The sequence below is a fragment of the Lates calcarifer genome, unplaced genomic scaffold (genome assembly GCF_001640805.2).
Source record: "Lates calcarifer isolate ASB-BC8 unplaced genomic scaffold, TLL_Latcal_v3 _unitig_414_quiver_2210, whole genome shotgun sequence".
Lineage (NCBI taxonomy): Eukaryota > Metazoa > Chordata > Actinopteri > Centropomidae > Lates > Lates calcarifer.
The window spans coordinates 5,145-20,560 of NW_026116734.1; the positions used below are offsets into that span (position 1 = coordinate 5,145).

General features: G+C 40.6%; 1 protein-coding gene across 2 annotated transcripts; it reads right to left on the reverse strand.

Annotated features, from left to right (window-relative positions):
- Positions 1-3,461: 3,461 nt before the first annotated feature.
- LOC108896736 (uncharacterized) lies at positions 3,462-12,375 on the reverse strand. 2 transcript variants are annotated; one of them, XM_018695967.2, is made up of 3 exons: positions 11,134-12,375; positions 4,123-4,241; positions 3,462-3,931 (listed from the first exon to the last, which is right to left on the reverse strand). In XM_018695967.2, exons 1-3 carry the CDS (start codon positions 11,252-11,254, stop codon positions 3,518-3,520), a joined length of 654 nt encoding a protein of 217 aa, XP_018551483.1. In that variant the 5' UTR covers positions 11,255-12,375; the 3' UTR covers positions 3,462-3,517. The 2 variants fall into 2 exon arrangements, with proteins under 2 accessions (XP_018551483.1, XP_050924284.1); XM_051068327.1 differs by lacking the exon at positions 11,134-12,375 and adding an exon at positions 6,008-6,082 and having other exon boundaries at positions 3,470-3,931.
- Positions 12,376-15,416: the final 3,041 nt, after the last annotated feature.

Here is a 15,416-nt window from a genome sequence, read left to right on the forward strand (position 1 = left end):
CTCCTCCCACTCTCCACCTATTCACCACAGAGCTCCCCTCCTCCCTCTATCTGCTTCTCCTCCTCCTGTCTAGATACTGTATGATGGAGGAATGTGAGTTATTTCTGCACCACCTTCCTCTCTTCATATCTTTACTCTTATCTCCTTTTCTCTTCTTCCCTGTCAGTCATGTGTGTAGAAAACTGGTGCCTCTGCTTTTAACTCATACCTCTCTTTGTCTTTACTTTTACCTTCTCCAACTTTCTACTTCTTTGACTCTCTGTCTAAAGTTTACATTAAAAGAACTTTCAATAATCAGTCACTCTCAAAGTACACTACAAATCCCTGCCAACATGTCATTTTTATCATAACCTTTAAATAAAATATCTTGTTTGGATCCTAAGCGGCATGAGCTAAATTTACTCAGATAACCCCACCCATCCAAACTAAAGCCCCAACCCTTTTCACTAAACCAAACAGCCCAATCCCCACCCACAGCCAACCCTCAAGGGAAAGTAGCTCTGTATAAAGTGCTCAGTTGATATTCACCAGTCACCTTTCAAGTGTATAATAGGACAGATAAGATAGTATTGGAATTCATGCATTTGCTCAAAGCACACACACACACACACACACACACACACACACTATCTCAGACACGTAAATCAAAGAGCTCTAGGATTTGATCTGCAGCTGCTGCATTCCTCCACCCCTCCCGCTTTTTTTTATCCATCACTCCCCCTTCACCTCTACTTTCCAGTAGGCAGTTCATCTAATCAATAACCCCTTCAGGAAAGCTCCCGCCCTCTAAATCATGAAAGCTGTTGAACGCAGTTGATATTTGCATGTTAAATTCCCTCACTTTCACAATAAGCTGCTGGAAAATAGCTACTGAAATGGGCATTTATCCTAATACACAAAACCATTATAACCATGCTAAGAGTTATGTAACTCTCTCTCCCTATCTCCCTCTCTCTCTCACACACACACACAAGGACACTTTACTGACAGACAGGTATACTCCCTACACATGCACACACACACTTGTCCTCAGAGAGTGTGTGAGACATACAGGACAGCTGTTATCTAACTGCATTTCTCTCTCTGAGGGAAAGTAGCTAATTATCTGTAGAATAACCTGTTATCAGCAGTAACAACCCTGTACACACATAACAGAGAGAGAGCATGTGTGTGTGTATGTGAGAGACAGACAGAGTGAGAATGTTGATAAGGCCAGGTAATTGGGGATGATTTGTCCAATTGTCAACAATACAGAGGAAACAGGTGTTAGGAAGGGTTTTGCACACTGGATACAAAGGTAAAGTGTGTTGAGTTCATCCATTTTATTTCACATGCTTTTATGCAGGTTGTTTTTTCTATATGTGTTGGTCCTGCGGTGGATTGGATATCTGTCCAGGGTGTAGCCAGCCTCTTGACCAATGTCAGCTGGGATAGGCTCCAGCTCCCCTATCACCCTTAACGGATAAACAGTACAGATAATGAATGAGTGAATGAATGAATGCTTTTATTCCGTGCAAATATAAAATCACTAGTCCCTCTAATCAAACAGTAAATATTTACTGAGCAGCCTATCCATGTCCGGAACTCTATGATTGACACATCCTGGTACCTGTCTGAACCAATCACCAGCCTTTAACTTATAATGACCCAGCCTGCTATACAATATAAACTGACTTCTACTGTGTTTGACCTCCCTAACAAAACAGTTCATGGTTGTATAGAGGCAAAATAACATGCATTCTTTTATATTAAGTTTTTATGTATTCATTTTTTCTTGGCTGTTCCTATCATCACCATGACAAAAAGTCTCTCATAGAGATTTAATGCTTCAACTTCTCCAATGTGATTAGGATATACCAAAGGAAGGGGTGTAAGGAGTGTGCTTCCTTCACAAACATTTAAACCAGAGTCTGACTGTCACACATGACAGAGCATGTCAAGGACACCTTGAGATGTGTGATACAGGCACATACCACATACAAACACCTTAATAGGGTAACATCAGCTGTCGTAAACAACCCCATCATAGCTGAAAACAGGCATTTACAGTTAGTAACGCTAACCACAAACACACACACACACACACACACAAGACATTCAAATTGAGAGCAACCTCTCTCAAATCCATCAGCACATCAATGTCACGCAGCATGTGTTGTTGTTGTAAATGGCAGCTGGGTGTGGACAAGCCTCTCCCTGCTGCCTAAATACTTCCAACTAAAAACAGCCATTACTCCACTCCTCCTCTACAAGCATCATATCACACTGCAATATCTTCAACAACTGCTGAGTGATGTTTTAATTATAGGTTGTGGGTGCTTTGTTCTAATGTGCCAGAGGGGAAGGATGGTATGCAGATAACTGGTAGTTTCCTTGCGCATTTAACCCCCACACTAACCTGCACTAGACTGTGTAAAAACGCATCCATCATGGCTCTAAAGTGATGTGGTGCTAAAGCAGAAGAAATTCCTATTAAAGAGAAATACTGTAGAGTCATTCCATTTATCATCAACAGTATTATTATTTATGGGGAGACACTTACTAATAGCAGGTATTGTGTTATAGGATGCACCCAAAACATTCTTGTTAACAGCAAGTGATTTCAAAATAAGGCACTGTATTGTACAGCCACACAAGACACAAAGAGAATAATTGCTTATAATGTCACCTGCAGGATTGTGTGTGTAATTACCTAAAACTAACAATCGTTGTGTTTTTGTTCGCTTAGAATGAGCCATTTATATCTGGGAGTTCCACAGTGTCTGCCTTTATGTTTTTACGCTGATGCCGCAGCTTTTATATGGAAGACGAAAGGGGGCGAAGAGGAAGTAAGGAGAGAGTACATGTTAGCTATTACACATAGTTTTACAGACTAACAACTAAGTGTAACAGAGTAGTCAATGCAGTAGTTGGCGCCTTTTTGTCACCTGATGGCTACCATAGACTTTGTGACACGTTTGGAAAGGGAGGGACAAGGGGATGGGTATTCAGTTGGTTGTTCTTACTAATAGATGCCTTTACAAACCATGCCATGCCAATGCCATGGTGGTTCCGCAACAACTGACAGCGTAAATAATGAATAAACAAATGCATAAAAGCATAGCAGAAAAAAAATCTAATCAGTTGACTTGTGCAACCGCTTGCTGTCTTTACCCGTCTTACAGCATTCAAACAGTTACCTCGCCACCAATATCCAAAAACTAAGAAACCCTGTTGGTTCAGGTCATTATAAATTGTCACTGCCTAGCCACATTTGCACTGTGGTGAATAGGCAAACTGAGTAGCCTGGGCTGATTCCTGCATGGCCATATCTGAAGCCACTCAAACAACAGCTATTACAGATGATCACCCATGGCAGCACTGGATGTTTTTGTTCGCCACAGAGCTTTACAGTGTGTTCACTGTTTACATTTTAGTATTATTCAATATTTACAACCAATATATAAATTGTAAAGCATTTGTTTGCCTTCATGTTTTTAATGCAGTTTAAAAAAACAGTAGGAAGGGATAGAAGCTTTCACCCCACAGCAGGTGGTGTGGTATTTTTTTCACTGTTTGGGAAACACAGACATAACTGAGGTACCTCATTGAAGAGATGTTGGATGACTGTAGCCAGAGCCTCCACTCTCTTATTCCCCTCAACTAGCAGCTTCCTTAGCTGGTTGATGGCCTGGTTCTTCTTCTCTGCCTGCTCTTTGCTCTGGTTCTGCTTAGCCATGACCATCCCGTCCACCACAGCAGACCTGGCCACACCAGGTTTGGATGCATTCTGTATGCGGGATCCGGTTTTGGGGCTGGAACGTGAGCTGGTTCGTGCTTTGAACCCAAGTCCAGAAGCTCCAGTAGTGCCTGACCCCGTATTGGTGACTTCAGCAACAAGCACTGGGAGAGCTGGCGTTATTGGCGAGTTTGCATTCACCAGGTCTGGTACCTGACAATAAAACACATCACATAATTCTAATAAAAATGCTTCTCTGAGGGCCTCATTCTTAGGGAAAGATAAGAAACAAATGACTCTTGTTAATAAATGAAGAGGTAAATTTGTAGCTGTATTGTTATCAGTTATGTAATGACTGAATTTCCATCTTAAAAGCTCAAAACTTAAAAAAGAAGAGTGGGTACCAGGTCAGGATGAGGCTGCTGTTGGTTCTGGCTGTTTCCCCCTGCAGGTGCTGCTACCTGTGAACTGCTGTTGGTGTTTGTGGGTCTTGCTGGTGCCTCCCGGGGTTTGTTTTTGTCCACTGCAAGAGAACGATGACCTCTTAATGTATGGGCAGCTGGTACAACATTCAACATGGTGTCCACACACTCCACCCAAAACACACAGAGTACTCACTCAGCCCATTAACACTCACTCAGCCCAGTAAAAGCGTGTAAAACAAAACATAAGAGAAAAGAAGAGAGGACAGCAACACACACACAGTGTTGGCCAGTCTGGGGTCTGCACACAACCAATACAAAATCCAAACAAAGAACATAAAAAATCCTGCGCGTACATATGCACATATGTCTCACACATTCGCTCTCGTCCGGTAAATGAGAATACGCCCTACTGGCTGTTCTAGGCTGAGAGAGATGCATCATGGGATTGTGTGGTAATGATGGCCATTGTGTGTGTGTGTGTGTGAGAGAGAGTGTGTTATGGGTCCTGGGTGTGCATTAAGGAGTGCATTACCAGAGACAAAGCAATTAGAGAGAGAGAGAGAAAGAGAGATCAACACATCTTTTCTGCCCAGCCTCCTTCATTGCTCTCTTGCCTTCCACTTCTTCGTTCCCTACACTACATACACTCTCTCTTAAGTTAGTGTGTACATTTCTAAAAAAAACAAAACAAAAAACAACCTTTAAATTCATCTTTGCGGCTGCTATAAATTAAAGCCATCAGGCAGGTGTGTCGACTGTGTACTTGTTTCAAATTAATACAAGCTCTGCAATCCACTTGCATTCATAATCTAATTAAAAGCATACTGAACTCAGATTGGTCTGTGCTCTGTAAATTAGAGCTGGTGCTTCAAGCTGATCAACAAGGCCCTGAAGCTTGTAATGACTTCCTTAAATATACTGCCATCTGCTGGCAGCCACTGAGCAGAACACTGGTTTATACCGGTATGCCTGTTCCATCACCCAAGCTGTATCAGGGGACACAGCTAAGAAAAAAGTATGGTTCAATATACAATGATTATGTTGACCAGGGGAAAGAAAAATTAGTAGCACACACTGGCATTTGACAAGCTGCACTGTTGAAATAAAAGCTGTCAAACACTGACTCAATTTTAATCAACAAGCCATCTTAAGCAGTGTCTGACAATAGAAACAAACATCCTGATCCTTCCCGATCCTGCTGCCTTACACTGAAGGACAACCAGTAGTCTGTGTGCATGTCTAACTTTGCACAGTTTCATCAGAACAATAGTCTACTAAACTGTGCTGTGGACACGACAGCCTGGTGAATATTTCACTATGGTCCATATTTACCATCTCACCGCCTCAGATGGAATTGTTCACATTCCAAAAGATTCAAATAGATACATACTGTAATACATGTGGATTAATTTTCGTGCATATTCAGTCCTCCATCTTGGTCATATGACAATTCAAATGTTGTTTTTTAATGTGATGTGGCACAGGGCCAAAACACCAAACATTAATGCTTTTTCACATTATGAAACCAGTTATGAACACTGAAACTGACTGTAGTGAAAATGTATGCTCTTTTTACAGGATGCGGGGCTGCCACAGTGATTATCACAAAGTGATTAGTGTGTGTGAGAGAAATACAGAACTACGTCTCCTCCTCTAATTACAGGAAAAACACACAGAGCTACACACTGACCTACTATCACTACTATCACTGCTTTAAGTTTATATATATATGTATGTATGTATATATATATATATATATATATATATATATATATATATATATATATATATATATATATATATATATATATATATATATATATATATATATATATGGTCTGTTGGTGTTGATGATGGTTTATACCTGAAGTCTGCCAGGTAGTCATGCAGAGCTGCTGAGCCCAAACTGAGAGAGAAACGAGACTGTTAGCATGCACACATCACAGAGGACAGTTCCTGCTGTGTCATGAGAGTCTTCATTGGTAAAAAGTAAGATTACCTCCATCACAGATGATAACATCATATGAATTATTGAAAGGACTTCAGAAAAAAAAAACAACAAAAAAAAAAACAAAAACAAATACAAGCTCCTCACTTGGAAGTGTTCATGTAACCACATGTGAAAAATACACAGAGCAAATTGCTGTGTTTTGTGATGAGGATGACTCTAAAACTCCTACATCTGTCCCTGGTAGATTTTTGGTCAGCAGTCTTACAGGCTCAAATCAATGCAAATCATAATCACTGAGAGATCACATTTCCTAAAGTAGAGCTGACATCAAGGCTTTACTAGATTAAGAGGTGTCATGTATCTATTTTTAATAAGTTATTAATAAGTTTAATAAGTAGAGTCAGAAAACAAAGCTTCCTGTAGTTACATCAAACTACACCAACAGAGATTAGCACTGGGTTGCTCTCTATGTGTGTTTGCAGGGCAAAAAATTGTGTCAACAAAGGCACAGCCTGCCCCATTAAGTATAGAAACAGTTGGAAATAGTTCACTCTGAAATTATAAAATACCAAGCATCTCACCATGATAACAAAAATATTTCATCACAAGGACTTTAGTCTCATTAATTTTGAGATAATCCATACACCAATGAACATTAAGATGTAACATTGGAAAAACCATGAATGTTATTTTGTTTTTCTGTTTAGAACTAGGTGGTAGATTGACTACCACACAGGGCATCTTCACAGCTGCAGAAACACTTTAATGTTACAACATAGTATTATTTGACTGTGAACCCACAAAACTAAAGGAAGAACTGAGATAAACATGTGCTAACTTGTGGGGTTTAGAGTGAGCTCTTCCCCTGGAGTCTTCTTTCACCAATCATCTGTCCACTGGTTGCTTAAGGAATTTTACCTTGAGGCTCATAACGTAAAATTACATAAATGAGCAAAGACAATCATCATCTCCTGATGCACGCCAAAGTAATGTAACTGCAGGGCTGAAAACATCAGCTGATCAACTATCAGCTAGAATCATACATTCATATCATTTGTACACTGGACATTCAGCTTCCAAATGACTGTTGCCATGGAAACAAGTGCACTGAGCATGTCACACACAAGAAAGACGGCATGATGTTTTCACTCTCTGTGCACAGGAAAACCTCTGTACAGGCACAGACAGATGGGCTTATTTTCATAACAAAAAACAGTTTCCATCCAAGTATATTTAGACATATTATGTACAGAGCTTTAAAAAGCTGCACTGAAAAAAAAAAAATCATATCTATTGTTTATTGACAGAAAAAAAAAAAAGATTCTACAAATAGTGAAGAAACCATCACTTTATTAATAAAAGAATTACAAAGGCATATTTGGATGTTATTCAATGTTACAACATCCATCCAGTGTCCAACACTATTTTATCAATACTAATAATTTCAGTAGAACTCTTAATCATTTTGTTGACTGTATTTTTCTTCTTCCTGAAAAGGTGTTTTGTTATTGTTAACCGATGATGGAGACACACCTAACATTGCCTGGCATTGGTTTGCTTCAAATTGGCTTGACAGTTGGATAGAGACACAGTCTGTGGCTCTGAATGAACTTATGAACAGCAGCATGTACTGCAGCAGAGTATCTAAGTAGTAAGTCAAGGATTGTAAAACTACTACAAAGCCAAATGAGAAAACTCTGTATTATCATCACACAGATGAACCAGACCACTTCACTTTGAAGACATCTCATCACAGTTTGGGTTCAGTGCTCAGGGGAAGAGGACCCATAAATGCAGACAACCACAAGTCCAGGGGAGTTCAGGCAACAAAAGGAAACAAAAACTACCATACCATACCAGTAGGTAGATAACATATCCAAAAGTACAAAATCCAAAAGAACGGAGAAACACTAGGGAACCAGGAAAACATGAGACAAGGAACAGGACACAGGTACAAACTCAATCCTCTGACAAAGAACTGGGAAGACACAGGACTTAACATACTCACTGGGATAATTACAAACAAGACACAGGTGAGATTTAAAAAAGGAAGGAACGAGACAAAGACAGGAAGCAAATACACAAGAAACACATCATGACAGGTAACTACAAAATAAAACAGGAAGTACAAGACCGAGAAACATGAGGGAAAGGAGCACCAAAATACAACCAGAAAGGCAGGAGAAATAATGACCAAAATAACACACTAGAAACAGGAGAAAATACTAAGTAACAGAAAACTAAAGTCATGCAGCAGGCTGGCTGTGACACATCCCACTGCCAGAAACTGAAAAGTCAAAAGCATGTCAAATGATACCCTGCTCCTCATTAATGACGTTAAGCAACTGCTGTGACATTAATGCACAGATCATTTTAACCATTCCAATCACTTTTTGAGCGAAACACAAAGCAGCTTTTGGCCTTAGATTAAGGCACTGTGTAAAACAACTGGGACTCATTTAACAAGAGGTTTCTAGATCAAAGGCAGCTCTAGATGTGGCCAAAAGATAAACTGCACGTGACTGTCCCTGATCTCCATTGGGAACATCTCTACTTAGCTTTACAAATATTAGAGAATGCTGCAGCCCAAATCTACATCTCTGCTGAGACTGAGGAGAATATTACAGTCTAGTACATGGAGCCTCTAATGCCCTCATCTGCCACCACATCAGGAAAAAAAACAGCACCCCCACATCAGATTAAAGCTTGCACGATTGGCCAGCCTCAGCTGAGCAACTATGCAGTGTGCACGGCTGTCTCTGCAGAGTGTGTATGGACATGCACGCTTGGTGACTAAAGCTTGCTCTAACCTACATTTCAGGGCAAAAGCAGACAGCAGCAGGGAAGTGGGTCTGTGGAACTGAGAAAACACTGCAGCCAAACACGTGCTGCTGAGCTCAGATGGACTGGTAGGAATGCACAGTACAACTCACAGAGGAACATCATGATTATGGCTGAGCTGAATATTTACTGAAAACAGGAGAAACACATTCACAAAATCAAGTGATAAAAATACTGGCTGCAAAACATGACCTGATCTGTTGAGAAATTGCTGCTTAACATGAAAAATGCAGACAATCCAGACAGTTTATATGGATCAAGACGATTTGTCAAAGATGATGAAGGAATTAGTGAGCAATTTAGCCAAGACACATGAAAGTAATTAACATATGTCCAGTGGCCTAATGATACTGGCGAACACACCAATCAAAACCCACGTGAAGCTGTTGTGAAGGTCAAATTGGGGAAATCTGTAGTTAGCTTGTAAACAAAACAAATTGCATAAATGTTCAACTCTCTGGTGTCTGTGATGGATTATGTCAGATCTGAACTCAGAGCTTTGATCTGTTACAGCTGCTCCTGTTTGAATTAATTTCATAGCCATGTCCCACATGTGAATATTTTATATTCTCTATTCTTGCTAAACAGACTTCTAATTATCCAAGAAGTGAAGTGGCAGTGGATTGCACACACACATACACACACACACAAATATTCAGCTCTACTTTACTGCCTTATCTTCTGTCCAGCTGAGACTACAGAGCCAAAGCTGCAGCCAAAGTAATGCTAACATTGAGCATAAAAGTTCATTCTGTGCTAACATAATGCTAACATTGTGTCTTAGTCTTAGTTTGGCAGGCGAAGCCCAATGACTTATTCACACTGGCATCCTCTCTCTGATCCTCTCACTGATTTTTATTTTTTATTCACATAGCACTATGAAATGCTTCAAAGCAAACATGTTCAGAGGAACACTCTAGTATGCAGTAATGCTTAATGCAGTTCCTTCTCTATAAGAGAAAAAACACCAGTAATAGTGAGTAAAGATTCTCTACCATTTTACTCAGAAAACACAAGCCTTCAGCAATTAGAGAGCAACTGTTTAATAGTTGAAGAAGTAATGGCCAGATGTGGCCTTGGTTATTTCTGGTTTGTGTGTGAGTCACGTGGTTGGTGCCCCTCTGGGCGTGGGTATCAGAGCCCGCAGACACGGCTATTCATCACGCCATGCTGAAGCACTTGTGCAGAAAGCCTCCACACACACACACACACACACAAAAACATATGTACACACTAGTGTTAACACATCTGACAGACCTATTGTAACCCTATATATCCATGGTTGCAGTGGTAGACAATTATAAAAAGCCCCCACAGTGGAGGAGAGACAGATACAACAATGGCTTCCATCATCATGCAGGAAAACATGGGGAGCTGAGGGATGAAGTGGAGGAGGAGGAGGAGGAGGAGGAGGAGGAGCGAGAGGGTGAAGTGGCTGATCTGAAGTCAGGCTTCCCATCCATAAGTAAAGATTAAGCTAGAACAAATGGCTAAGAAAGCTGGTCCTTACATTTCATTGAAAGGCAGTCTCACCCATCCGACAGAGTGAAAGAGGTGGAACACAGATTTTAAAGATGGATGGAGTAATAAGGGAAAGGGTGATTACTTGACAATATACATAAAATATGTATATTATTATCTTATGACAAGTAGATACACAAGACAAGCAGTATTTTGGCACAGACAGGTGTTTTTTGGGGGCAGGGGGGTACACCCACTTGTGATGCTACACTGGCTTCCAAACACCATTTTAAGACCACTGATTAATTCTGATCACAAAAGGGAACTAATAGAGCTGAGGGAGCAAACATTATGCTCTCTGGAATGTATAAGTCTGAATGAGTCTTAAACACAATTATCTCCTTTCCTTGGGTGTGGTAGCATTCTACTTAAACCCCACCCAGCATGGAGGATTTTCCAGCACTCTAAGAGTACAAGGCAAAAAGGAAGATCGTGGGAAAATAGATGGATGGATGAATAGATTGAAAGGTTGTGAAAAATCACAATTTTCTTTGAGGTGTCAAAAAGCAGTTAATGAGAACAGGGTCACTGATGGTTTAAAGGTTTGTGACACACTGTAGTGATGAACCTGTTGGCCTGAAACTTGTGTTGACCGACAAAGGGGAAAGATGTATATGTTGAAATGATGAAATGCTAGTTGACGGTTGGATGAGTGGAGGATAGTGGTATATCCAGACCTGCGTGGAAGACCACAGTGTTCTTCCTGCATCCTGACAGCAGCTGAAGATTTCGGAAAAGACCTTTGGCTGTGAGTTTCACGTGGAAATTGGACAGCGACAGTCTTGGAGACCATAACATCGTCTCTGTTTGTCCTCCAATGCTCTTTGTAAGAACTTTGACTTTCAGCACTTTCTTTGCTTCTCTCCTGGGCTGTGTAAAATACCGACCGTGTTGTTTCTTCTTGTCGTCCAAATTACCAGTGTTGCTTTCTCACCAGGTAACTGTTGTCAGCTACAAAAGAAATTATTTCCGTCTTATTTTAATTCTTCCAAAGAAGTTTTGTATGAGAATTGATCCACAGCAGCTTCAAACTAAAGTCTTGAATAAAAATGTCACTCTTTTGTTCTTTAATTCCAAAAAAATAAAAATAATAATCCCACAGACAAACCAACAAAGAAAAAAGACTTAGTGAGTGTTGCTGCTGGAATATGTGCCTTGCACCTCCATGAAAGTGCAAAAAGACAAGACAAAAAAGACCAAAAAATACAAAAAAGGCAAGTCCGTTCATCCGCTGTGATGCAAAAAAATAAAAAAAACAAAGGAAAATGGGTTTCTGTAGCTCAACCAATTGGTGAAGCAAAGAAATGGCGCCAAAAATAGCTGCGTGCTTCACCTACGTCCAAGTGCTAATGAATCATCCAACAATAAAAGATGGAGTGAGAGAACAGGGAGGGAAACAAGAGAGGTAGCACTTACGTGTGTGTGAGGCACGGAGGAGAGAAAATCCTGAATGCTAGTGATGATTAGTAGTCCAGCTCTGCCGCTACACACAAAACGCACAGCGATCCATCCCACTGACCTGCACTATGGAGATTTGTGTGCACAGCCACAAAAATTTAACTCTCATTTCCACACATGTACACACACTGGGAGATTGGACAAAGACAAGCATCTGTACACTCCCTCTAATTTATTGCTCTTTCTAAACGTCTGTGGATCCAGTAAACACACACACACACACACACACACAGGAGGGAGAGATGCTGCAGGGGAGGAGGGGGAAGGGGGAGTGGGTGGGATTTGAATAATCTGCTGCTCACTCATTCTTTCCCTCCCCTCCTTCCTCACTCACTGTTCTGTCCCTTGTTCACTCCCTCCATCTTTTTTTCCACATCTCTCATCCTCTCTTGGGGTCCATTTGAATGAAAGAGAGCAGAGATGATTCATGTGAAGGTTCGATGTGATGAAAGGACTACAATAAAGAAGAAATACACAAGAGAAGAGGGTGGGAGGAGTCTCTCTCTCTCGCTCTCTCATGTCTCCTCATCTCTCAGTAGCAGGTGCCACACTGAGCCTATTCAGCCACACAGACACCAAAAGCCAGCTTTGTTTCACACAATCACGCATATTTACATATTATAAGTGCAATTTTTATTACTGCCTGCTGGTTTTTTGGACTGGTCTAGTACTACGCATATTTCCTATATATTAACAGGTATATTTTTTCCCCAGTTAGGTTTTAGAGATGTAGAGATGTTTAGATGACCTGCGTAATATCACCAAAATTAGACATTTTCTGTCTCAAAAGGATGCAGAAAACTTGTCCATGCATTTGTTACTTCCAGGCTGGACTACTGTACTTCATTATTATCAGGCTGCCCCAACAAGTCTCTAAAGACTCTGCAGCTGATTCAAAATGTTGCAGCATGATTACTGACAGGAACTAGGAAAAGAGACTATATTTCTTCTGTGCTAGCCTCTCTGCATTGGCTCCCAGTCAAATCCAGAATAGAATAGAATAGAAATAGTCCCCTACAATCCCACTAGGACACTGTGCTCCCAGAATGCTGGTTTACTGGTGGTTCCCAGAGTTTCCAGGAGTAGAATGGGAGGCAGAGCCTTCAGTTATCAGGCTCCTCTACTGTGGAACCTTCTCCCAGTTTCGGTCCAGGAGGCAGACACCCTCTGTACCTTTAAGAGTCGGCTTAAAACTTTCCTCTTTGATAAAGCTTATAGTTAGGGTTGGCTCAGGCTTGAACCATCCCTTAGTTATGCTGCTATAGGCCTAGACTGCCAGGAGATCTCCCATGACACACTGAGCTTCTCTCTCTCTCTCCATCAGTATTGATTCATATCCCATGTTACATGTTACTAACTCAGTATCTCCCCTTTCCTGTAGTATTGTGCTCTTCCGTCTCTCTCTCCTCTTCTGTCTCTTTCTGCAGGTATTTCTGCCTCTGGAGCTGTAGAGTCTGATCTGTGATGACAAGTCTCCTGCTGCTCCTACAACTCCACTCAACACCTGCTGCTAGAATTAGGAATTACTTATACTGCTATTAGTTGTATTGCTATGTTAGCAGTTAATACTTTAATTATTACTACTATCATTACTACTACTGTATTACTGGCATCACCTTACATTTTATTATTATTATTATGATATGGTCTTCTCTTGCTATTCTCTCCCCCTTCTCCTCTCTCTCTGTCCTTCTTAACCTAACCAGTCAAGGCAGATGGCTGCCCACCCTGAGTCCGGTTCTGCTCGAGGTTTCTGCCTCTTAAAGGAAGTTTTTCTCTCCACTGTCGCCTAATGCTGCTCATGGTGGATCTGTTGGGTCTAACTCTGTAAATACCTATTTTAAAGAGTACGGTCTAGACCTGCTCTATATGAAAAGTGCCTTGAGATGACTTCTGTTGTGATATGGCACTATATAAATAAAACTGAATTGAATTGAATTGAATTGAATTGAATATGCAGATTTAATTTGGAGGCAGAGCTTATCAACTGTGCTGGATTTTGCTGAGAGGTGATTCTAATAATTTTCAGTGAGAGTAAAGGAAATATTAGAAATATTTCTAGTTATAATGCAATACTGTTCAAATGCACTGCAAGATCAAACCTCTTCAGAGCTGAAGCAGCACCGCTCAAAGAAAACTGACTGTTATAACTCACATAAGGGAAGGATTTATTACAACGCCATTGATTGGAATACATTAGTTCTAGCTAGCTGGATAATGAACTTGGGATAAAATTGGTATATACTGAAGGTTCTGGTAACAATTGTGTGAAATTATTTTATACACATGAAAATGATAAATGTCACTTAATTCATCTTTTTGAGAAGAAAGTTGCCCTGAAGAAAAGTTTAAGTGTCCACTTCAAACTGTTATGAACAGCACTAGAGTGACACTTGAAAAGAGCAGCTGATTCTCACAGACTTTATACTGAAAATAAAAAGAACTGCATGTTTTTAATGATCAAAATAAGAATAAACATATCTAACTAGGTCATTATCACTTGAGCATCCACAGAGCTTAGACTGTATTTAAATACACGGATCACTGATTTCCTATACTGTATGTTATGTGACTTTAAACAACATGTTTTCATTTCAGATGTACCTCAGAATTACAACTTTGGCCACATGTCATCCTTTTCACAAAGTGGTGGTCACTCAGACAAATAGACAGGACAAAGAAAGTTGGTCACTTACAGCTCCACCAGGCTCCAAATGGCAGCAGGAGGTAACTGAACTGAAATCTGACGCAAATCTTACATTTACTTTGACTCAATGAATACTTTTCTTTATTGCAGCTCTACTTTGTGATTAGGTCTGTTAAGATGCATTTTACACAAATCCTTGCCTAGTAAAACTGTACAGCACATGTGGTACAAGTATGAAAAAATCTGACTGAAATGTGAACTTCAGATCAGTCTTCAAAAATGACAGCTTAGCCATGCCAAATAAATAGTCCCTTGTGTGTGTCTGTGTGTCAGAGTCAATAAATTCCATGTTAAATAAAGACAAAGAGAAAGCCTGTGAGTGCTTTAAAAGCCCACACTGCTAACCACTGCTGCCTGAGGGCTGCTGTGGAGTGTGTGAATGAGAAAGAGAGAGGTATATGAATCAAAAGCATCTGCAAGGATTATGAAGTGCAGGCTGCCTGGCTGTGTGTGTGTGTGTGTGTGTGTGTCACAGTAAAGCCATGTTGAGGGTGACAGCATGTCTGTGACTAGCAGCTCCCCACAGGACCCGTAGCAACTTCCAGGACCAGCCACACAGGGGAGGCAGCCAGGCGCCCGTGCCCAGACCAGAGCCACCACATGGGGGGAGGCTGCAACCACAAGCCCTGCTTTCATAGGTCCCACATGGAGGAAACCTAGAGTACTTCATACAGGATTGGTACTGTTTTTGATGCTCTGTGACTGAGCATATACTTTATCTGCAACTTGTTTTTCAACTGTTTTAAAATGAGTTTTTGGTGTGACATGACATTTGCGGAATGTTTCCTTCCTTTC